The sequence below is a fragment of the Aethalodelphis obliquidens genome, unplaced genomic scaffold, assembly GCF_003676395.1.
Source record: "Aethalodelphis obliquidens isolate GAN/ISIS:26980383/991018 unplaced genomic scaffold, ASM367639v1 scaffold5, whole genome shotgun sequence".
Classification (NCBI taxonomy): Eukaryota; Metazoa; Chordata; class Mammalia; order Artiodactyla; family Delphinidae; genus Aethalodelphis; species Aethalodelphis obliquidens.
Window position 1 is genome coordinate 41,874,925 of NW_020837949.1, and position 25,251 is coordinate 41,900,175.

Sequence of the window (25,251 nt, forward strand, 5' to 3'; positions counted from 1 at the left end):
AATGCGTTCAAACTACGTGAGTTAATGGAAGAAGATGCAGCCCAAAGGCCATCTGTGGACCTCCAGTCTTTCCAGCGAGGGCGTTCACAACAGAGAGGCCGCGTGTCTGAGCATCCCCGGGGACCTGGCCGCTTCCTAGTGGTGAAGTATGAGTTTCTCTTACACCACAGAAATCGAGTGGGACCCAGAGCCTTTCACAGACTCCAGAGAGAAAGCTGTTTCTTACATTCCTTACAATTCCAGGGTGGAAACTGGGGCTCTTGGACACAGTTCTCCATCAGATCTAGTCTGTATCAATTACAAATTTGTAATTTGTATTAAATTGAAAAGGGACCTCGCCAAAGTTCCAGAGTTGGCCAATAGTAGTATCTGTGAAGTTCTTTACCCTCACACGGACATTAACCTTCACAACAAACTTGATGTAGGTATTATCATCAGAAAACCATATTTTACAGATATGGAAATAGAGGCACTTGCCCAAACTGGTATTTCTAATGCCAGGCTCCACACCTTCCTCTGCAAGCTTTTTAATTAAGGTTGTTTAGTCTGCCTTTATGCCCTTACATCCTAAGAGTTCTTTTAGCTCAATGTTGAGAAAACTGTAATGTGTACTTTTCATATCGATGTTCTTTTATACATCTCCAACTAGGTTTTGAATCCTTGATAGGCAGGGATAATATGCAAATTATCCAGCCCCATCCCCACCCCAATAACCCAATGCCTTGTCCACAATGAATGAATGCCCATAAACAGTTGAATTGGGTATCTCTGCTCCTTGTTTCCTCAAGTCTTTATCACAATTTCTATTTATTTGTGTGTTTATGGTTTCATGTGTTTATTATTGGTGTCTCCCACCAGACTGTGAGTTGCATGAGGCAGAAATTTTAGGGTTCTGATCACTGGTCTATTCATGGAACCTAGCACAGTACCCAGCCCAAAGTAAGTACCAGGTAATATTAGATAAATGAACAAATACTCTGCATTCTTTATATTTTACTGGATGCATACATCTTTGTTCCCTTACATAATACATGCTTCAAGTCGTCTGGAACATGCTGACATTTGGGAATAGGCACCCAAGTCCTTACTGGGTGTATTTTGCCCTCCGTGGGTAAGGGAATAAAATGAGCTTCAATCAAATTGCTTCTGGGGAGACTTGCAATGGGGGCTGGCAGCAGATACCTTGTAGGACTACTTCCTGCCTGGGTCTTCCCCGCCTTGATCTCCCAAACCTCTTGATAAGGACCCAGACAAGTTGTCACCAAACAGCTGGCTCTAGCTCCTGAAAATCGAAGGCAGGACATGCTCCAGCGATCACCCAGGGGACAGGGTGCAGTTGGTTGTTGGAAGGCTGGATCACCTTCCAAAATGTGGTAATCGCTATAAGTTTAATTAGGTGACATCTGCAAAACTGACACTACTTTGCGAGAGGAGGGGCGCTGACAAGACAGCTGTGGTTGCTCTTCTACGGAAATTGCCTCATTTAGTTTTCAGTTTGTTTTTAAACACCTAAGAAATCACAGCTCAGGAAGGATGCCTGGGACGCCTGTCTGGCTGTGGTGTGCCCTATCCACACAGGCCCCACGCCTCCCCACCGGTGGGCCAGGGCACCCGGCCAAGATGACCTTCATCCTGATGCAGGGGACCATCCTCTGTCCTCTTTCCTCCTCCTAGTGGGGGTTCCTGCTTAAACAGTTCAGTGTGCACGATAATGGCAGGGGCGATGCTTTCAAAGCTAGAGATTTGGGTGGAAATCATCGCTCTACTGATTATTATCACTATAATTTCGATCAAATTCGTAACCTTCCTGACCCAGCCAAGACTAGGATGAGAGCCTAAAATTTAAGGGGGTGCCAAAAAAAACTAATAAATAAATGATATTTCAATGCAGTTATTTAAAAGATCAAAGTTCATGCAAAAATTCATGATGTACGAAATAGCTAAGTGTTAAACACAGGATCGGTCAGCAGCCAGGCGGTTGAGACAGGGGAGGCGACGACGTCCCAAGAGGAGGATTGGAAAAGGAGGGCGGGAGCCCGTATGGAGGAGGAGGAAAGAAGGTGGAGGAGGAAGGAGGGTGGAGGAGGGGTGGGAGAGAGCAGGTCTGGATTCGTTGCCCACAGGGTCAGAAGAGATTTCTTTGCTGTTCTTGGGGTCACGCTGCGAGTTTTGCACCCAATTCTAATGTACAAGTTCTGCCCTGGTCAGGAGGAGACCTGGGGCGCCTAGGGTCGGTCCCTGCAGTCTAGAGCTCCTGCGGAACAAACCTGCATGCGAGTGGTCGAGAGAAGGAGCGGGAGGGTCGCGACCCTAAGGGATCAGCCTGTGAGGAGCTGTGAGGCCCCGCGCCTGATCTCTGCCCCTAGGCCCGGTGGCTCCACGCGACGGGAACCGGGGAAGGCCCCGGGCGTCCAAGTTCCCGTAGCCGGGCGGTGGCGCGCACCCACAGACGCCGACCTCCTCGAGCTTGAGGCCCGGCCGGCAACGTCGCAGTGCCGGGGGCTCTGGCCCGGAAAGATTTTTCCCTTCACTATCTGAGGGCGTAAGCCCTGGAGATGGGCGCAAACTGCCTTAGGCCCACAGGACGTCCCTTTCTTGGGTTCCACAGCCGGGCGCCAGTGTGAAGTCCCGGGCCGCTTGGGCGCGCACGCACACACACACACACACACACACACACACACACACACAGTGAAGTCCCGGGCCGCTTGGGCGCGCACACACACACACACACACACCCGCTGGATGACACTCTGGCCGCGCCCCTCGAGGAGCTGATCTATGCTTCGCCCTTAGAACCGGAATTGGGCGAGGGAGCCTCGAGTCGCCCGGCCCTGGGGCCTCCGAGGTGGACCTGAGCTCAGGACGTTCCGGGCCCGTTCTTGCGGCCGGGGCTGGAGGGGGCGCTTCTCGGGGACCACTTGGGTTCAAAAAATCTTAATTCCGTCAGGATGTGCATTTGAGCCTTGGTCCGGGTTCCTCCGAGGAAAGGCTCAGACCACTCCCCTCGCCGCACAGTGAAATCGGAGGCTGCGCCGCGCGCTCCCTACCCAGCCCAGGGATGCGCGCTGTTCACGGCGCGACCCCGGGACGTGTAGCACCGGCTTCCAGGGGTTGCGGCCGCGCTCCCTACGCTGCTTCGGGTGTCTTTCTTGTTCGGTAAACCGAATTTAGGAATCCAAAGGCACCGAAGCCCATTTCTTTTGCTTTTAAGGAGTTTACCAAAAAGAGCGGAAAACAGGATGGGGACGAGATCTCGGGAGTAGAGCTGCCCTTGCGTTGAGAAGCGGGTCTCCTTTCTCGTCCTCGGGTACCGGGCTGTGCTCTTGATGTGGCACCGGGTCCTGCCGCTCCGGGCGCAGTCGTCCCACGCGGGTGGAGGGTCCCTACCGCTGTCAGCGGAGGATTCTGCGTTAGTGTTAACGTCCATTAAGCGAGGGGCTATTGGCCAAAATCGTGAAACCGTTTCTTCCTGCACAGTTCTGGGGTCAACCAACTTTTGAGTTCCGGAGACTACAAATGACAATTTGAAACGGTAGTGTGTATAAAGAGACATCTCCCGGTCCTCCATATAATCAAACTCCGTATAACCAGACTCAGACATATAATCCCAAATTTTAATTCCTAGGCTCCAAAGTTTAGCAAGATGTAAATAATGGTCCACTACCACAATGTGACCCCAATCAGTACATTCCAAAACTGTCTACACAGCTACCTGTACGTGAGCACGCGAAGGAAAGATCTCTGAGATCGCGAAATTGCAGCTCAAAAATTAAATATAATAAAATGCTGTACTCATGGTTTACTTATATTGGGGTGACTGTTTAGGCTTTTTACGCACCTTAACTCGTTTAATCCACAGAGCGATATTCTAGGTAGGAATAAATTATTGGTCTATTTTAATGTAGATGATGAAACTAAGGCTTTGAGAAATTTAGGTAACCTGTACCAAGTCTCAGGGACGGCTAAAGTGGGCTAAAGTCAAGATTCAAAGCCTTCTCCAAGTGCAAGGCACTTTCCGGTGTCCAAGAGTCGCCCCCGCCCTCCCGAAGTCAGCCTGAGAAGGGCCTGCAGGAAAGTGTTAATGTGATTGCTTTGTTCCAACCCCCTCGGTGGCTTTACTTGTTAACCCGCGCTAACACCTGGGTTTTGAAGGGACCTCAGAACTGGGCGATCTCCTCTTCGGGTGGGCTTTGAATCACCCTGTGACGGCACCTCTCTGCCAAGCACTGGTTCCCCGTTTTTACAGCACGGTATTGATTTGCAGAGGCAATAAATCTAAGAGAAGGGACAGTGTGCCCCTGATAATTATGTTGTAGTATACATTTTATTGCCGCGGTTTCAACACCAACGAGATGCATCACTTCTTAGGGATCCCCAAACGGCTCACCTCTAGAGCCCGAATTTGTTTAAAGTAGTCCTTTCAATTCCTGTGGTGTGCCGCCTGCCTCCGCGCACGCTAGCTTAGCTTCCTATTTTGCCTGCAGTAGGATGAACAGTCAAAGTTCGCTGCCCACCAGAGACCCAGAATTGGGCTAAGGCTGTGTGGGCAATTGGAAAAGTGGAAACTGATCGGGGGCAAATCATTTTTCCCCTTGCTCCGCCAATTTTTCTAAAAATGTCCCTGTCATGAAATTATTCAAATTCCAGCCTGAACCGTTAAGATAATTAAGATGTGAAGTTTCCTCATATGAAAACTGAAACCAGCAAATAAGATCTTCGATGCCCAGTTGAAGCATAAAGTTCTAGACTATGACATCACTCACCCAAAACAAACAACCACCCACCTCGTGCCCCCCCCCCAAAACCTCATGACAGAAATCTCCCTTCCTGGCCAAACAGTGAGACGGGATAGGGACAAGCTTGCGCCTTACGTTCAAACAAGGGAAATGTCACTGTTGCATTGACTGAGATAGGGTGTGTGTTGGGGTGGAAGCTTTATTAACCCAAGGGTCTGGGCTGTCCAAAAACAGCAAAGGACCAAAGACTCAAGAACAGAAAAGAATCTGTAGGCGCATGCAGTGGTTTAGCCTCTATTCTTACCAAAGTTTAATCTGAAAGCATTCTCAGCCGGCGTTACTCTACTGTGGATCTCCCGTGAATAGCCCAGGCACAGCTGCAGGGCCCGGGTGTGATCAAAATCTTCGCCTGGAGTGCAGGTCTGAGCCTCTAGCTGGCTGGGCCGATTTTAGGGGAGATGCACCACCCTGCCAGCCAGACCCGGTTTCTCACTCTAAAGCAAATGGACCTGGGCTGGAAGACGGCAAAAATCCCTTCCAGCACAAAAGTCTATAGTTTTACAAATTTTCCCCTAACTTACATACACTCTCTGTACATTGAGACTAATATCAGAATGTTCCTTAGTCACTCTCATGCAGTACATTGTTAGAAACTATTGATACACGGTGACAAAACAGGCTTAAATCACGAGTCCCCCAGCTGTCATCATGTTACTTTCATGGACGATTTCAACTTTTGACTTTCAGGTTTTTTTCCCCATAAGTTTATTTCAGGGGGTGGGGAATGTGTGTGCCGTCGAGAGAGAAAAACATTGGTGGGAAATGGGAGCTGCTTTCCTTTTTTTTTTTTTTTCCTTTCAAGACCCACCAAGAGGCTCCTAATCGCCAAACCGACTGACTGGAAAGGAGCGCAAATATTTACATGTACAGCTTGAGTGTGTATGTCAGCCTAAGTTTACACGGCTCCGAGTGAAGCGGATTACGCTGCGAATTCGGAGAATTTAAGTTATTCAAGCTGAACAAGGCCAGCAAGACGACCCCCATAGGCCGTGGGAAGTCCAGGTCGTAACTGAGTTCGTGAAGGCTGAAGGTTCCGTGTCCCCCAAGCCCGGGAGCTGTGAGGCTCGCACTCTCCAACTGCGCGTCGCGTGGTCCCAGCAGGGTGCAGCGCCCCCCCCCCGGCGTCTGCCCCTCGCCTTCCCCTCGATCAAGGCCCAATTTTCGATAGTCCCTCTCGAGAACCGGAACCCTGAATGAGAGGCACACCGGTGTGCAGAAGAAGCCGTGGTTCTGAGATCCTTTGTCAAATGCTCACAGCCGTCACTTAGCTTATCTTTTGCAGGGCTACATCTCTCCAGCCCCACTGTCTAGCAGCCAGATTTTGGAGCCCAACGAGTGTAGGTATCCAGCCCTGGGTGCTGCCCGGCGAATGGGCTCTGGCCCATTGGCGCCAGCTCTACGGCGTCGGTTTCTGCCCTACTTAGCGCTTTCTAACTTTCTTTTGCAACTTTGAGCACCAGTAAGAAAAAGAATGGAAGGAGGAAAAACTCCCCGAGGCTTCCTCTGGTCTACGTTCCTGAGATCCCAGGTCTTAGGACGCGACCAAAATGCCCCCTCCCGACAGCGATCACCTCCTTCTCACTCCAGGACTGCGAGACCAGGCGGGCTGTGTCCGCGGCCGCTGCGCCAACCTGGTGGTGTCACCCCATTCCCCGAACGGGTACCATGCTCCAGCGGTCTGCTGAGCGAGGCCACGCGGACGCCGCGCCCCGGGCGCGCCCTCCCCACCCGGCCCCGCCCCCGGCGGCGGAATCAGGAAGCGGTGACGTGTGGCGGCGCTGACTGGCTGCGGGCCGCGGGGATCGCAGCTGCCAGCAAATTAAGGCGCAGGGCGGCGAACGCCCGGGCGCAGTGTCCTCCGCGCCCCTCCGCGCTCGCACGGCTACGCTCCCGCTCCCAGGCAACCACCCCATTTTAGCTGCGCTCGGCCGCTCCGACTGTCCCCAAAGTGGGGAGGGAGGAAAGACGTGGAGCGGCTGCTGCAGGACCCCTGGGCTTTGCGCAGCTGATGCTTGTCTCCAGCTTCCGGAGGCACAGCCTGTGGTCCTACGGAGCGTCCCGGTGCTTGCACACCTAGCTGAGACCGTGGTTGGTCCTCTCCGGCTAGTTTGAAGTCTCTGCGGCTCGAGACTCTTGCGGTGGGGGAAAGGAGAGGCCGGTGTGGAGCTCTCGGGAGGTTGGGGCTGACTCATCTAGAGTCCCCGACTCCCCTGTGATTGCACTTGGAAACTTTCCGCTGTGTTTCAGTCTCTGTCTCTCTTGGGGAAGCTGGACGGCAGTTTAGCAGGCCAGGTCCCTGGCCAGGACCGCGCACTAGGGGCCATGGAGTTCACGGCGTCGCCCAAGCCCCAGCTTTCCTCCAGGGCCAACGCCTTCTCCATCGCCGCGCTGATGTCGAGCGGCGGCTCCAAAGAGAAGGAAGCTACGGAGAACACTATCAAACCACTGGGTAAGTCGCGTGCTAGACCGTCGGGGTGCGCAGGCATGGGAGTGCTGCACATTTGTCTGTCCCTCCGTTCCCTAGCTTCAGGAGGCTCTCGAGGGTGGCCACCTTTCCCGGCTCGCGGCAGCTCTGACCCTCAGGCCACAGACTATACGTTGCGGGTGGGAGATTTTTTTTTCTCTTAGGCCCGAATTCTTTGGGGACTTCACAGTCTGTTAAATGCAACCGGTTTCGTATCTCGTACGTATATCGCTAGTCGCTTTCCCTACCTATTTTTCTAGAATCCTTATGTCAAGTCGGACATCCGGTGTGTGTAACTTTGTTGGGATAAAAACATTTAGGGGATAAATAATAATAAAACCCCTTTTAATGACTCAACAGGATTTACGATGCGTGTAACACCTGCTTGTGCATTTGAAACCAAGGAGACTCTGACTTCACAAGAAACTAGTTTAATTTTGTTTTTCCCCCGACTTGAATAGACTACACAAAGTAAGCTCCTTAAGACAACTGTCAAGTGCTGTAGAATAAGCCAGTTGTCCCCGCATGAACCATTTTCTTCACAGAAGCTCTAGACTTATCTGTAAGACATCATTTCATAACTGCCGTCATTTTCAGTGGAGGTTGGCAAAAACATTAGCCAGTTACCATTTCCCAGATTCCTCAACTTTTAGCTATACTGTTTATTTAACAACCTTTACCATTTATAGAAGACACTACTCTCAGAGTAAAGGGAAAAAAGGGACTATATTCCCCTTACCACGAGTGAATTGTGTGGGAAAGAAACTGCTGGAGATAAGTGTTTTAAGTCCCTTTACAACTGAGGGTTTACAACTGAGGGAGAAAGAAGTGTTCTCATCATCACCTCTTGGGTCCCCGGGTAATAATTATTCCACACCCTGATCATCTGGTAGCCCTAAAACTGTGGAAAGCATCAAATAGCGAACTTAGGGTAATATTTTTAAAACCTTTTAAACTCTAGTCAATTTTTTTCTTCCTTCTCCCTGTCCTTCTCAACATTTTAACATCTCACACCTTGAAACAACGATAATAATATAAAAGATGAAATGTTAGAGATGAAAAATAAGGGGCCTGGGCAGAGAGAGAAGAGAGAACTAAAATCCCTGCAGCAACTTAGAACCAAGGAAAAGGAAACCGGAAGATCTCCAGAAAACATGTCAAAAAGTCTCCTCCAAGGTTTTCACTCCCTTTCCCTGGTTCTTCCCACCTATCCTCCTGTGTAAATCTAAACCTGCCAAAGAAATGGAAACAACCAATCAGACAAACTCCAACTGTTTAGAAAAAAATTCACACCAATTTCAAAGTTACGTTTGTGGCACTTCCCAACATTATCCGCTCCTATTTAGGGGGCCTCTGAATTCTTTATAAATGCCCCCATTATAATTTGGTAGCTAGCAGTAAAAGAGGATTTCAGGTTAAAATTCCTGACAGAAGTACAGACAGTAGACTGGGAAACATGCCAGCTTCAGCTCCACTGTCATTACAACATTGCTTTCCTTCTCTACTTTCCTGAGAAAAAACCCACCCTCCTCTGAATTCTAAACTATAAAACCATTCACAGCTCACGGTACCTCCACCCTCACCCCAGTCTGTAAAGTGAGCATCCTCCCTCCCCTGGGGCTTTTGAGACCGGCTCCAAAAAGAACCAGAACCGTTTTTCAATTGTCAGAAGGCATTCTATTCCCTTTCAGGGGCCAGTTCAACGGAGCACAATTAGCAGCTGTAAGCCAAGGACTCGGGCATGTGAAATACCTGTTAAGAGAGAATGAAACACTAGCGAGATGCTGAAGAAACTGTAGTGTGGAAGTCACAAGTGTCTCATTACTGCTCATTTAAACACGTTAAATCTACTCAGAAGAACCACCTCAGACAACTAGATCATTAATTTTTTTTTCGATTGAGATATAATTGACATATAACATTGTGTTAGAGCATTTCTGTATCATTTTCTTCTTCCTCCACTTCCCAACCCTGACCCACTGGTTAGTCTGGAGCTTACAGCATTTGCGGTTTTCAATTGTCAGAAAATTTCTAAGGCTACTTGTTAATTCCCTATAAAGATGTTATGTGAATGTGTTTCTGAAAACATTAGTAAAAAATATGATTTTGCCATGGCATGGTTCTCTTTGAGTTTGAAAACAGAAGGATAAGATAATTTGGTTATTCTTAATTTAAAATGCTTCCATGAGTTGGATTATTATTCTAAGAAAAAAGAAGGTAAAAATTCTCTACTTCCTGCTTGCCTGCCCCAAGTCAAAAGAGAAATGTGAGAAATAAAACATTATATGTGTGTGTGTGTATGTATGTGTGTGCATATATATATATATATATAACTTGTTTCAATTCCTTGAGGGCACTTAGAGTTGTTTGAAGTTCAGTTTCACATTGCAGATTCAAGTAGTTTCTTTTTTAAAGGATGCAAGATAATTGGGACAATTACAGAGCTCCCCCTGTATTCCATCAAAGTGACTGGTGTAGTCCCAGGCCCTTATCATCTGTGGGGGAGAGTGTTTGGTTCGTAGGCAGTGGTGTTTCAGCTTGATGGTAGATGGCAAACTGTTCTTCCTACTTCAATACTCTGCTCTTCTGGGTTTGGGGTTCTTTTGCACACTTCCAAAACGTTCTTGAGAGAGAGAGAAATACACATATCATCCCTCAAGTACTTGTTTCAAGCCCGGTCCAAAAAATAGGCCCAGAGATTGTACTCCTGTGATTTAACAAGCAATAAATATGCTAGTCTTTCATAAGATCTCAGGCTGGGAGGGAAATTATAAAAATGCCCTAATGTAACATCTGAAAGCCTAGGAAACTGGGAGCCAGGCAGAGAAGTGAAGTGACAATTTTTTAACCCCCCCAACACCCCTTTTTCACTTTTTCTTATGGGAAGGTGACTCCAGGAGGGAAGGGAAGTTCCTCTCAAAATGAGGATGGTGCTGATTTCTTCACTCCCTTGATCTCCCTGCAGAAAAGTGTCCTCTTTGTCAATGAGGAAGAACTGGCACTAGAGCCCACAAGCTGTGAAGTCTAGAACATGGGAGGGATAACAACAGGACTACTTGCTTTTAATTCTTTATGATCATGCCTTTCTCTTTATCCACTCCTCGCATTTCTATTCTCCAAAGTGGGTTTCAGTAATGGTGGTAACAAACCATGGTTCTAAAACTCACTCATTTGGTTCCGTAAGCAAGCAGGAGCCATGTCACTTCACAGGAATTTCAGGCTTAATTTGTATAGTGATGAGTTATTGCTGTCCTTCTGGAGATTCTGTGCGTAACTTTTCCAAAGTCAAATCCAGGAACCTTGAAATTGTGCTGTTCTCCTTTCTGTATCTTTGCTTGACAGAATTAGCTGTCATTCTCAATTCTCTTTGCCTGCAGAACAATTTGTCGAGAAGTCGTCCTGCGCTCAGCCCCTGGGCGAGCTGACCAGCCTAGACGCTCACGGGGAGTTTGGTGGCAGCGTCGCGGGCAACAGCAGCCCATCTTCCTCCTCTCTGTGCACTGAGCCGCTGATCCCCACCACCCCCATCATCCCCAGCGAGGAAATGGCCAAAATTGCCTGCAGCCTGGAGACTAAGGAGCTCTGGGACAAATTCCACGAGCTGGGCACGGAGATGATCATCACCAAGTCTGGCAGGTTGTAGGGGGGCTTGTCGAGTGAGGAGTGGGGAGAAGGGAATAGTGCCCTGGGTGGCAGAGGGAGTTTCCAGGAACTGGGTGAAACTCTACTGGTCCTGAGCTCCAAGAGGAAGCTTCGCTCAAGGAGGGTTTCTTTCGGCAGACTTGCTTTTGGAAAGAGCTGCTGAGACAGATGTCCAGGCATTTGCTTTCCTGGGATCTGGCAGTGGGAAGCCCCACCCCTGCGGGCATGGGACTGGGATCTCTGGCCCCCTGCAGCCTGGGATGGCTTCTGGGTGCAGGGTCGGCATCTGGAGGGAAGCAGGAACTCAGCTCATGCCGGGGTACAGGGCGGGCTGCTGGGTGCTGTGAGGGAGGCAGGCGGCTTCCCTTTTATCAGCCTCAATTTGCAGAGGCTCCCATTAAAAACTAAAATGAAAACCTGGGAGGAAGAATGAAATTTGAAACGACCACACTCCCGGTAGGAAGGAGCTCTGGTGCAGGGGGCCCCTTGGCGCCGCAGTGGGCTGACTCAGGGCAGGCAGGAAGTCCCAGGTGCAGGCTGCTCCTGGGACTGGGGCTAAGGCTCCGGGGGTCGGTGGCCCCTTGGCGCCTGACTGCTCCAGCTCTCAGGACTCTGGGACACACCGCCTAGAGTCTCCCGAAACGAAACCCAACTTGAGAACCCTGCTCTGGCTTTCTACTGAGGCAAGAGTGAGTTTTCTCCCTGGAAGGCAAGGAGGTTATAGGACTCTGTCTGCTCTGGAGACTTTGGTCTGGGAGCCTAATGGGCTTGATGATTTAGCACAGGATTTTCCCTAATTGCAGACCTTTGGGTATTAATGAGGACTCCTACAGAGATGACACTTAAGATTATCTAGGCTCCGGAGAAGGTCAGTCTCCGTATTCACATCTCTGAATGGCTTTACAGGAAACACAAAGAATTTGGGGGCTGGGTAGGGAGGGAAGGCGGACCCTTTTCCTCCCTCTCTAATTCGGGTGATTCTCTTTGTCTCACTGTGTCAGGAGGATGTTTCCTACCATTCGTGTGTCCTTTTCCGGCGTGGATTCTGAGGCCAAGTACATAGTCCTGATGGACATCGTCCCTGTGGACAACAAGAGGTACCGCTATGCCTACCACCGGTCCTCCTGGCTGGTGGCTGGCAAGGCAGACCCTCCGCTGCCAGCCAGGTTTGTGCCTCCAGATTTTCCAGCCAAGCAAAATGTGTATTAACCTTGCTGGCAGACTGTCTCCTGCCCTGGTTGTTTGAATTTTAAGCAGGTCTGTTTTTAAAGCTGTGAGTTCTGGTAAGAGAGCTTTCCAAGCCCAGACACTCCAGGATTAACTACACAAAATATGGGTTCGTCTCTGAGAAAGGCAAGAGTTTGTATGCAGAACACTGCCTTTAATTTTATCTTTCATCATAATTCATTTCAAAGTTTTTCTTAAATTTCAATTGGAATATTTATTAGAAATCTGGCCCCATTTCATATGGCATCCATCATTTCTATTTGGCTAACACCAAACAGAATAAAACTACTGATGAAGTGGCTGCCCTAAAATCCTTTTCAGAAGTGTGCATTTTAGTAAAGTAGTAGTTGCTTACAGTAAATATTTGTTATAACGTGGTTATAACTTCATAGTAAATACCATATTGGTAAAATGTGGTTGTTTTTGACCAGTAAAAGGCTCAGAGATTTTTAAGTAAGAAAAACAAACTTTTTTTCCCTCATTATAATTAGTGGATAAATGTAATTCGACATCAAGTTAATATTCTTCTACTGAATTTGTTTTTCTCTTTCTGACTTACTTCACTCTGTATGAATATTAAGGTCCATCCACCTCACTACAAATAACTCAATTTCATTTCATTTTATGGCTGAGTAATATTCCATTGTATACTGTATGCTAACACATATATGTGGAATCTAAAAAAAAAAAAAGGTTCTGAAGAACCTAGGGGCAGGACAGGAATAAAGACGCAGATGTAGAGAATGGACTTGAGGACACGGGGAGGGGGAAGAGTAAGCTGGAACGAAGTGAGAGAGTGGCATGGACTTATAAACACTACCAAATGTAAAATAGATAGCTAGTGGGAAGCAGCCACATAGCACAGGGAGATCAGTTCGGTGCTTTGTGACCACCTAAAGGGGTGGGATAGGGAGAGTAGGAGGGAGACGCAAGAGGGAGGAGATATGGGGATATATGTATATATATATATAGCTGATTCACTTTGTTATAAAGCAGAAACTAACATACCATTGTAAAGCAATTATACTCCAATAAAGATGTTAAAAAAATATTCTTTTACTGAGAAATTACTCAATATATTAGGTAATGACCCAAACAAAACATGTTCGTTTTTGTGCTATTCAATGGTAATGTTTTTCCAGGAGAACTCCATTTTAAAAATTACATGCAAACCTTTATTGCTACTGCCCAAATGAGCATTCTGGGGGAAAAAAACCAGCAAGTTCTTACTTACGTGAATACTAACAGTTTAAGAACAGGACTCTAACTGCATACTTTAATACAAACAATGAATCTTAGCTGACTTTACATTTAGGGTTCTAAAACCAAGCCTTACAGCTTTAAAGTTGTTTTATGACTAAGTAATTTTTATAATTGATTGGAAGTTCATATCAGAGCTAAGAATTTATTTAAATGTACAGGTTTAGGAACTCTGAAGTTATAGTTCAAAGTATGGTTCTTTGTTAGTATCTAGTCTGGAGTCTAAGTCAAGGCACAGAACCAACACAGTTTACACATACAGTTCAAATGGAATATTAAGCTTTCTTAGTGGTTGATCATATTATTGAACTTACAGTATATTAAATACACTAGAGAAGAGATTAAAAGAAGCCTCTCCAAGTTTTCCATTCCCACAAGAGACTAGGAAGGAGATCTTCCCAGCCCTTCCAAATTGATATATTAAATAACATATTAAATAATTTTTAGGACTAAAATTTTTTTTAAATGTCACTGATTTTTTTTAAAAAAAAGGAGCAAGATTTACAAATTTACAATAGATATTTAAATGAATATAATTAGTGTTCTCTACTATTTACTATTAACTAGCCAGTTCACATTACTCTAGAGCTTCTTTCCAAAATTTACAATTTTTTTTTTTAAAGGGGGGAGAGAGAGGAAGAAAGAAGAGAGAATGAGAGAAGTATTTTAGCAGATTCCTAACCATTTTTACAAGCAAACCCCTTTTCTTTTTTTTCTCTAAGTCTTTCCTTTAAGAAGTTAATCACTCTTATTTAGCATACATTTTCCTCCTATCTGAAGGTATGGGGAACTGGTGCAGGCCAGTTGGAAATATGACATGCCTTGTTTATGTTACTAATCTGTTCTGGCTGGAAAAGGAAAGCATGTACCAATACACTATCTTAACTGAAGCATGTTTAAGCTATTGCTGGAATTTTAAGTCCCAGAGGACTTGAGAGAAGCCGGGCTTCCTGTATGCTTTTTCATTCATACTAGTTCAGCTTACTTATATTGATATTAGATTGAAATGTTTTGTGCATTATAGGACAGAAATATTCTAGATCATATAAGCAACTGTTCTTTATTATTATTAAAAGACATAGTGCTATATTTTCTAGCTCCATATGGGAAAGGTGAAGAACTTGGGAGGTGATCATTTTTGAACTGATGGTAGAAATTCCTTGCAGTTCTAGTTCTTTGAAGCACTTTATTTTAGACTGAAGTTTATCAGTCAGCTGTTCCTTATCAGAAGAAATGATGCTTGACAATATCATTTGATCATAGTAATGGAAAAGACATTATATATGACCTAAGTAATGTTATATTTTCATATAGGACATTTCCTTTTTTAAAAAAGTAGTCGATATTTAAATAAATTAATCTTTATTAATGTTATCATATGTGGTGAACTGATACTTAAAGAGGGACCATCTCATCAACTTCTAGGACTTTAAATATTTTTGAACCTTTCTGGAGGAGTGGGTAGGATATGGTGCTGATTAGTAAAACAACTGCACCTATAAAGTTATAGCCTTGGAGGGGTGACACTTGAAAAGCTATTATGGTTGTGTCATCAAAGAATACTTCAATTGAAAGGCAATTTTGAGCACTCCTTAAAAAAAAAATCAAACAAACAGGCAGACAAACACCTAAGTTCTTGTATGGGTCTGGTAAGAATCTTTAGTGCTGTCAGCCTGTTTTGTGCTTTGCTTCTTGTGGGCTTTGTGAGTTGCAGCACGTGCACCCAATTCTTCTATTCTTAGTCCTCTGTGTGACAAACCACGGCATAGACTTCTTGTTCTTTACATGAATATGTTTTTAATTTTTCCTTGTCTTTGCCCCAACCATAATATTTGTTTAATGATAGTTATAAATATTCTACACAAAATATAGATATAAATAACCCATTGCATGGATAAAGGAATTTATCCCATTAAATCAAGGATATTTCCTTCCTCTATCATTAGTTCTATGACATACCTGACTTCAGAAACGCTTATGTTGAGTGGATACTAGGATTGATTTACAAAGAGTTGTACTTAGTGTGAAGCTTGCAGGCAAAACAAATGACCTGCATTTAACTGTCAGTGAGTAAAAGATTGCCTTGAACATAGCAGCTGATCAATAAACGATAAATCCTTGATAAGTATATTTTTTCCCATCAAAGCCTTTTTTTTTTTTTTTTGCTTAGGCTGTTAGATAAATACATTGAATAATTTGAAGCTTACCCAACTTGTTTTCACTCTCCTTAGTGAGCACTTAACTAGGTGATGATGAAAGTAGTAATATTTAAAGTACCGGGAGAAGCAAACAGACTATGTGATCTGTGGACTATTAAAAGTTCCCCAGGTCACTGTATTAAAATTATTCTGTCTTGTTTATAAAGAGCATGAACTTTAAATTGAATCACCTTCAAGTTTAAATGAATAGATTCTCTAGAATTGTTTCCTCTTTTAAATTCTTTGTCTTCATTGCTTTTTAGCAGTGCTTATACTAGGAATTCATTTTGCAATTAGTTATAACCTAGTCTTTCTTTTGAAAATATCTACAACAATAGGATTTTATATTTGACAGAAGCAGACTAGTAGTTGATTAGGTTGATGGGAAAAACCCAGCTTTAAAAAAATGGCTTGTTCAGCAAATAACAGCAAATGTATTAAGTACATTTTATTTATTTATTTATTTATAATTGGTAATTGCTTTATAATGTTGCGTTAGCTTCTGCTGTACAATGAAGGGCATCAGCTATATGTATACATATATCCCCTCCCTCTTGGACCTCCCTCCCACCTGCCCCCATCCCACCCATCTAGGTCGTCTCAGAGCACTGAGCTGAGCTTCCTGTGGGACAAATTGGGAGATTAGGATTGACATATATATACTACCATTAGTATTACCCCTTTTAAATCATTGGTACACAAAGAAACACATTTAGATGTTTCAGCATTATTTTGGTATTGCTGTATTACTAAATTTGAGATTATACGAGGCAAATAAAATTCACTTTATATGAGATTTTTGTGTTCCTTTAGAATCAGAATATTTTATAACCCAAACTTTTTTTTTATTAAAGTCTCAATAAAATTCTCTCATAATTTTCTTAGGCTGTATGTACATCCAGACTCTCCTTTTACTGGTGAGCAGCTACTTAAACAGATGGTGTCTTTTGAAAAGGTGAAACTCACCAACAATGAACTGGATCAACATGGCCATGTGAGTACAGTGCTTGGACTATGCGGATTCCCTGGGATGGAATGGAGAAACCACATAAAGCTTCCTCCCTTGATGTCTCTTCCTCTCTCCCTTTCCCCCTCCCACCCTCCAGCTCTGAGTCATTCTATGAGAACATTAATATGTTCTACAGGGAACCTTGACTGCTATTGTCAAGAGGTCATTTACAGAGATGCTTATGCCATTTCTATGCAAGAGGGTCAGGGACCTCTGGCACCATGGATTCCTACTTCTGCAACTGCTTTAACACCTGCACCAACTAAACAAAGGGAATGTGCATTTTGGAGGTTACTACAGCCCATTCTTGGATTAAACATCTAATTTCTATCAGTGGTATATCAGATAACACAGCATAAAGGGAATGGGGCTGAGACTTCCTATGGGGGTTTCCCAAAGTGTGTTGTATAGAATACATTCTTGTGCGATGCAATGGGGCAAAAGGATTTTATGTACAAATAAATTTGGGAAAGTGCTGTTAGCTCATTATATATCCCCTCTGTAGAGAGCCTTATGAATATTAAAACACAATGAAGTCTTGCAGTTAAAAACAAAATAATTTGATTTTACATCAGTAAGGAGTTCATTAAAATGTTGAAGAAAAGAGAAATTGGAATTCTTAGCTCTTATCAACAGTTAATAGAACAAATAGCCATTGACACAGGCTTTTCCATATTTGCTAAGACTGCTTTTTAAGGAACTATCTATGCTGTTATTTCATGCTCTTAAATAAAAATTCACATTTTTAAAAATCTGTTTTAGATTTTATGCTAAGAAAACTTTAGACAGACATGCATGCTTCTTTTTGATGAGGAGAATACTGTTTCTTTTTTTGCCTCGTTTGCCAGAAAGCACATTGGGATTTTCATAGTTGCTTTCCTTGGCTTAGATATTCTGATATAATTATTCTCTCTCTTATCCCCTTTATTAAGGCTCCTGTTACTTAAGGTTTTAGTTTTTACTGGATTTATGCAATTCAGAAAAAGAGTTTCAAAACTTTTCTCAAAAAAGACGGTTACACATAGTTAAGAGAGAGCTCTAGACATGGTTTCAAATGGTTGATTGAACCTGGAACCAAGTAAATCACTTCAGGCACTGCCACCATCCATATGCCCACAGGAGATCTTGTTTATCTCGACCAAGTCAGAGTAACCAGGTTAACAACTCTGCTGGTGGCACTGTTGGGATGTTGGAAGTAGGTTAACAGGCTTCTGTTACTTGATGTATTGGAAAAGATAACTGACTTATTTTACCTTCAAGGATGTTGGCAGAATTGTCCTTTCTTTCAGATGTTTTCATTGACAGATTTTTTTTTTCAGGTTAAAATTTATGAAGTATCTGAGAGACATTTTCTGTAGGCCCATGATCATTCTTAATGTCATTCATATTAAAATTTCTTGGGCTCCACTGAAATCTTTGCAGAGATAAATGAAATTTTTTTATGGTTCTAGTATTCTCCAATGTGAAACTTTTATAAGAACTGTTTGAGTTTTTCCAGAAAGACCTGAGAATTCATTTTGAGATCAGTTGTCCAGAACTGATATGTTTTCCTAAATTTTAGCATCAGCTTCATGGATGGGAATAGCACTAAGCTATATTTCAGGAGCTCTGGGTTCTAGTCTGATTATGCTAAGATTAGACCTTGACAAATTGTTTAAGTCTTACATGGTTGCTAATATCCATTTTAGCTTTAAAATTTTATTATTTAATATAACTCTGTTACCAGAAATAGTGTATTCTGAAAAGTACCAGGAAATATTTTTAGATCCTGTGGTGTTTAGCCAAGTTCTTTGAATCAGTCCTAAAGAAGCCCCCTTTGTAGATGCATTCCAGGAAAATTTCTTATTTCCAGGAATTTATTTCTTCGATGAAACAACGTCTACATTTTTATCAGTGTTTCTTAGCCCCATGAAAGCTTGAGCTGAGTTTCAAGGAGCCTTGGGATCTGAGACTCAGTCTGCGGTCTGAGTCTGTCCAACACCCTTTCCTAAAGGAAATTAATGTGGGAGTGGTATAAGGAAGAGGGGACCTTATTTAAAGCTTAGGTTTTTTTCCATTGTGTGTGTGTGAGTGTGTGTGTGTATGATTTGAAAACTCTATCTTCTTAGTAGAACATATAATGAATGGTCAGGTTTTTCTTATATCAGGATTAGGAGGCAAATGTTTACTTCTGTCACTTCAAGTTTATTCCAGTTTTATGACTGAGCATAGGTATCTTGAACTCCTTGGAATAAATGCATTACACAAAGAAATAACTTTTTTTTAAGTTTCTTTTGATTCATTTGAACGTCTCATTTGTTTCAGTAATTCCTATTCAGGTCTGGAATCATAAAAAGATGGCATGTTCAAAAATTCAATGCCAGTTAATGCCCTGTAACTTTGTTGGCTTGTATCTCAACATGGAAAGAGATTGATTCTGTATCGGTTATCTCACAGTGACTAGTATTTAACTCTGCTAAAGTCAACCAGTGTTAACACTCACCCACCACACCCAAGTTAGCCAAAGAACAAGAGAGCAACAACACTGCATGCCATTGACCCTCGTCCTGCCACAGCATGTATCAGACACCTCCCCTGAGAGCCAAGCTCTCTGCTAGGCCCTTGGGGTGAAGGGCATACATTGTAAGCCCTGTTATCCCAGGAAAGACATACCCAATTTTGTAGATTTAGGTAGCTGTCTGGGTTGCGGGGCAGGGGGAGATGTGGAAAATCTTTAACATCTGAAAGTAAGTTTTGTTGCTCAAATTTCATAATGGTAAATTATTGTATTTTATTTAAATGATACATGAAAAATACTGCCTTGTTAACAGGGTATATTTCTGATCTCTAAGTACCAGACAACTTTTAGTAGCTATGGAATGGAAGACATCCATCACTAACATTCTTATTTAGTTTGTAACTGGAAGTCAGTAATCAATGAAGTTGTCAGAAATGATGACGACGACAATAATAATACAGTTTACTAAGCACTTCCTATTTGCTATGTGATTTACAAGGGTTACAGCGTCTGATCCTCACCACAACCCCTGTGAAGTTAATACTGTTCTTGCATTTAAGAAAATGAGGTAAGAGAGGTGAGATCACTTGGCCCAAGATTAAAGAGCTAGAAAGTAGCAGATTCAGTATTCCAACCAAGGTCTACCTTATACCACACTGCCTTTTAAAATTGTTTTATTCCCTCCATCACATCTGCCACCCACCCCTCACCCCCCACTGCCCCAAATAACAACCTAGCCTCCTCAAATATGTAATTTCTTACTTTAGAAAATTTAGAGACATACTGCCTTTGGTCTAACCAGACTAAAAAACAAAAAGCATTTTTTAAAAAATAAACATCCTCCAGATGACTTTTTCCTCTATCATTTTAGAAAGGACACTTGAAACAACCTGTATTATTTACAGTTGGTTTGGTAAAACGTGATTCACAATACTTGCAGTATCATGTGAAAATTATTTGCGTGAAGAATGGAAAGGGTAGATCCTAATCTTAAAACTGCATTTGACACAGTAGATTTTATGGTTCTTTCTTTGCCTCATTGTAATTTGGCCTGTTTATTAGCACTATAAGTACTTAAAATCCAGTACTGTACTTCCCACTCTTTGCTGCAGATAATTTTGAACTCAATGCATAAGTACCAGCCACGGGTGCACATCATTAAGAAGAAAGACCACACAGCCTCATTACTTAATCTGAAGTCTGAAGAATTCAGAACATTCATCTTTCCAGAAACAGTTTTTACGGCGGTCACTGCCTACCAGAATCAACTGGTGAGTATACCCTTCACAATTTATTTCCCGAATAAGATAAAGCTTTAGGAGAGTTATCTTCTTGGAGAGAAGGGCTATCCCAGTACTCAAAACAGAAATTCACTTTGGAGAAAGCTATGGAGAATCAGCCCCAGGACTTCCAAATATGTTGAGTATCCATGGCTCAAGGTTATGAAGGTCTGTATTACACCATCTTTCTTAGAACCTTTATACTTCTGGTCAGGCTGTTCACTGCTCACATGTCCCACCCAAACCTGACCCAATCTGCCTTCTCAAATTTTCTCAAGAACATTACCTGCTTCCTTCTCTTTCTGGTAGAGCCTCATGACATGTGTTACCATACACTCATTGCTTCATAAAATTTAGAAGTTCAGTTTTTCTGCTAAATTAGCACACGTAGTGTGCTAGCCAACTATCCAAACTACTGATACATTAGATATTTTGTGAGATTTATTCAGCTGTAATTCAGGGTAAGATAATTCTAGTAGAATGATCTTAAATGCCTCTTTAGATAATAGACTGTAGTATGTAAGCAGTTGTGTATTTAATTAACATCAAGATATCTAATTTATAATATTGAGTTATATATTTTCTATTCTCTGTTGTAAATCATATTTAAAATTTATGCATTTCTTCATCCATAAGGCTTAGTCCAACTCTACTGTAAATATTTATCAAAGTGTTGCTAAGGACTGAATCCTGTTAGATACTTCCCCATGTATTCTTTCATGGTCAGCATAATCTTGAAGGCCAGGGGTAACAGTAACATTCTTTAGTGAGGAATCTGAAGCTAAGAGAGGACAAGTAACTTTTCCACAGTCTGAATGGACCAGAAGTAGAATTCCTTTTGATACACTGTACTTTAGTAAAAGGAACTCACATTGTCAGTTTACTCTGGGTTTTGTGTCTTGCTTTTATTTGACTGGTTATAGGTATCCAGGACTCTTGCTCTCCTCATGTCTTGATGTTATATTTTGGGTTCTGAGTGAATACTGTTAGGTGCTGCCTGATAGATGGCTCAGAGTCCAGAGCGGGATGGTCAACCAAGCAAAAATGGTGTTGAGTCTCTCAGGAAAAGCAAGAAGATGAAACTGAAAGCCCAGGTAGCCCTACACAGATGAGGAAACAGGAAGTCAGAGAAGGGATGTAGAAAAATGGCCAGAGTGGGTATGTGTCTGTAAGGCATAAGCACCTATAATTTCCATATGACTTTGAGTAGATTTCACTTCACCACTGTGGCTGCCATCTTCTTTGCCTGTAAACTGGGACTAAGAAACAGACCATCTTAGGGAACAACTGTTAAGGATCAAATGAGATGCTGTACATAAACATGCCTTTGGAAATTGTAAGGCACTCTATAAATAAAGCACGTGGTGACTGTTGGACTGTCTCTGGAATGTCCAAAGAGGATTTGCCACCATTTGGATTTTTAAATGTTAGTGGCAACTTTTCAATGAAATAAATGAATGCACAAATGTTATACTATTTATCTTTAAGTAAAAGCAAAGTACTATAACTTTTTAATTATCCTTAAGATAACAACACAGCAGTGGCAACTTTCAGAGAATGCCCAAGCTAAAAATATGGGTATAGAGTGAAGCCCACAAAGCCCTAAAACATAATGCTATTTCTCTTAGAATCTGGAGCACTGACATCAACAATCCCATTTTTAATTTATTTGAGGACACATGTAATACAGGTATCACAGGATCTAAAAAGATTCCTGAAACATTTAATTCAATTTATACTAACTGAATTAGTAGCTTTTATATTATAAAACATCAGATTTATACTAATACAAGAAAACCTGCTGATGTCTGAGAATGAAATAAAAACTTGTCATATGGAAAGTTCATTGCTTTTATCAGAATTATCTGTAAAGGGAGCCAAAGCAAGAATAGGTAACTTGGGATTGTTTAGTGAAAATTATGGGCAGAACAAAATTAAGGAAAGTTCTAAGTGTAACACCTTAGATTTGGTTTAATTGATGAAGAAGCAATCCTGAATAAATATTGGCAGGACCTCTCATATCATGGAACACGGAATAGGAGGTTATTATCTACATAATTATAATAACAGCTAATATTTGGGTGCGCAAGGCACCATTTAAAGTGCAGTCTTATTTAATCCTCACAATGATATTATGAGATAGGAACAACAGTATTTTTATGTTGCATTTTACAGTTCAAAGAATGGAGGCATGGAGTTAAATAACTTATCCAATGTGACCCTGCTGCTCCCATCACAGATATGAATCCAGGTAGTTAGGTTTAAAAGCCTAACCTCTTTAGGTGCTTGGTGTCCCCAAGAAAGGGGAACCTCACCTCCTCTCAATGAATGGACCCTCAATGAATGTGACCCTGATGGATTCAAGACATCCTTTTTAGAGGGTTTCAGTTCTTTATGTTAATTTCTTTTCTTTTCTTTTCAGCAAGTGCTCACTGCTTACCTGCTGTGTGCAGGGAGCTCTTCACATTGACAGCAGCCAGTGTAACAAGATGGTAATCAACCTATATTGACAGTCAAAATATCCACTGGCATTAGCTGTTTCTAATAGGAGCCATATGCTTTAGTGACATTACCTCACTGAATTCTTTTGTTTCCGCTCAACATTTATCGAGAAAATTTTCAAATATCCCAAAGTTAAACAAATGGTAAAATGAACCACGTATACTCTCCACCCAGATTCAACAATTAACATTTTTCCAATTTGCTTTACCTCCCCTGCCCCATTTCTCAATCTCTGTACATGTACATACTTTCCCCCTTCTCGCAACCATTTGAAACTAAGATGCTTGCATCATGATACTTTACCTGTAAGTACTTCTACAAGTTTAGACTGACAATAAGATTACTTTGTAACCACAGTATCTTTACAACATCTAAAATTGAGTTCATATTAAAAATTTCGGGATGGACCTACAAATGTCTTTATAGCCTTCCCCCCCAACCCCCGCCTTTGAACTAGTATCCACCTAAGGTTCATGGTTTGGATTTATTTTAATTTAGAAGAATCTCTCTATATTTTTAATCAGTATCTCACTTAATTCTGACACTAATCCCCTGAATAAGGCCCCATAAGCCTCATTTTGTGGATGAAGAAACTGAGGTTCAGAGTGGTTAATACACTTGCCCAAGGTCACAAATCTGGTAAGTGAAAGAACCATCTTCTGGGTATTAACTCCTCCTTTTTGGTAGCATCCTGCTGGATTGCAAGGCCAAGAAAATGACCACTGACAGTGTCAAGGTTGGGAAACTGAATGTGAAAATACTGCTAAATTAAAATAGGCTAAGATTCTAATAAACACATATCCCAACACTAGTTGCTCCTCTTGAAAATGTTTATTTCTAATTAAGATTATAAATAGGCTCAAAATCCACCTACCAGCGCCTAGCTACCTTTCACTGCATCATTAAGTGTAACGATTAATATGATTAGTATATATCATTTCATTGCTAAATAACCCACAATAAGTGATTAAATTCAGTACTGCTTTTCTCAATAGATCCTGCCATGTCTGAGTTTATTTCTGTGCACCCACCTTTAAAGCCATAATCCCTAGCACAATGCTGTGTGTGTGTGTGTATGTGTGTGTGCTTTTACTTAAAGATAAATAGTATAACATTTGTGCATTCATTTATTTCATTGAAAAGTTGCCACTAACATTTAAAAATCCAAATGGTGGCAAATCCTCTTTGGACATTCCAGAGACAGTCCAACAGTCACCATGTGCTTTATTTATAGAGTGCCTTACAATTTCCAAAGGCATGTTTATGCACAGCATCTCATTTGATCCTTACAGTTGTTCCCTAAGATGGTCTGTTTCTTAGTCCCAGTTTACAGGCAAAGAAGATGGCAGCCACAGTGGTGAAGTGAAATCTACTCACATATATATTTGAAATTCAATTAATAGTCAAAAATTTGATTTGGTATACTAATGAGCCATTTTTGCAAATGGTTTATAGACCTCATAAGACCAATCGAAATTCATGTGGGGTGAATAAATCATTTTGGGGGTTAGTATTTTCATCAGTCTTATACAGTTTTCTGAAGTTATCCTTGATTCTTTCTAGGCCTCCTCACATTTACTGCCTTTTCACTGCTATACCATGCTTGTCTACTGATTTACCCATAATAAACATAAAATAAATATATAGGAAATAAACAAGTATGTACTAAGTACAGTATAAATATTAGAGTATTTTCATGCACAAAGAACAGGGAGAAAAGAGAGAAAGAAGATTTAAAAGTTCATACTTAGGACCGCCTTTATATCTCTTAAACTTTGGATAGGACATTATTTACATATATATTAAAAGCCAAATCAAATTTTCCATTAGAATTCGTGAAAAAGCTTCTCATTTATTGTGTCTGGTAGTTTTATTTGTAAGTAATGAAAACGGGACCTTTTTTCTATTTTTTCCTCTGGTTTTTGTGAGGAAATGATTGCATTTCTTTACATTATTAGATTAAAGCTAAATACATTATACTTTCAAAAAACTATTTTATAATATAAGATTTAAAGGTCATACATTGTTTTTGAGCAGGCAAGCCATTGCTGTAAAGTTGAAGTGTAGGTCAGGTTTCATTTTTAAATGCCTTTGGACAGATCTTTTCCTGATAATTGGAGAAACGGTCTCTGAGGGCCAATTTCACCTTGTGGCTGGGAACCCCAGCTATATTCAGTCCAGTAATATCACATGGAATAATAACTACTAGAAAAAGTCCCTTTCTCTTTGGTGCAGCTGGCAGTGTCAAAATCTGCCCTCCATTTATACATATATTTATCTATAAAGGAGATGTTGAAAGAATGAATTTTTTTGGTTAGGAAGTGTATTATGTTCCATATTATTAAGATAATACATGAAAAAACAGGTGTATTTTGA

General features: G+C 42.2%; 1 protein-coding gene across 1 annotated transcript in view; it reads left to right on the forward strand.

Moving 5' to 3' along the window:
• Positions 1 to 6,729: 6,729 nt before the first annotated feature.
• Positions 6,730 to 25,251, forward strand: part of TBX20 (T-box transcription factor 20) — a 51,070-nt gene continuing 32,548 nt past the window's right edge. The window contains exons 1-5 of the mRNA XM_027101314.1: positions 6,730 to 7,245; positions 10,638 to 10,896; positions 11,904 to 12,068; positions 16,473 to 16,581; positions 20,206 to 20,364. Coding sequence (XP_026957115.1) covers positions 7,119 to 7,245; positions 10,638 to 10,896; positions 11,904 to 12,068; positions 16,473 to 16,581; positions 20,206 to 20,364 — 819 coding nt within the window. The 5' untranslated portion in view covers positions 6,730 to 7,118. The remainder of the gene's footprint in view (positions 7,246 to 10,637; positions 10,897 to 11,903; positions 12,069 to 16,472; positions 16,582 to 20,205; positions 20,365 to 25,251) is intronic.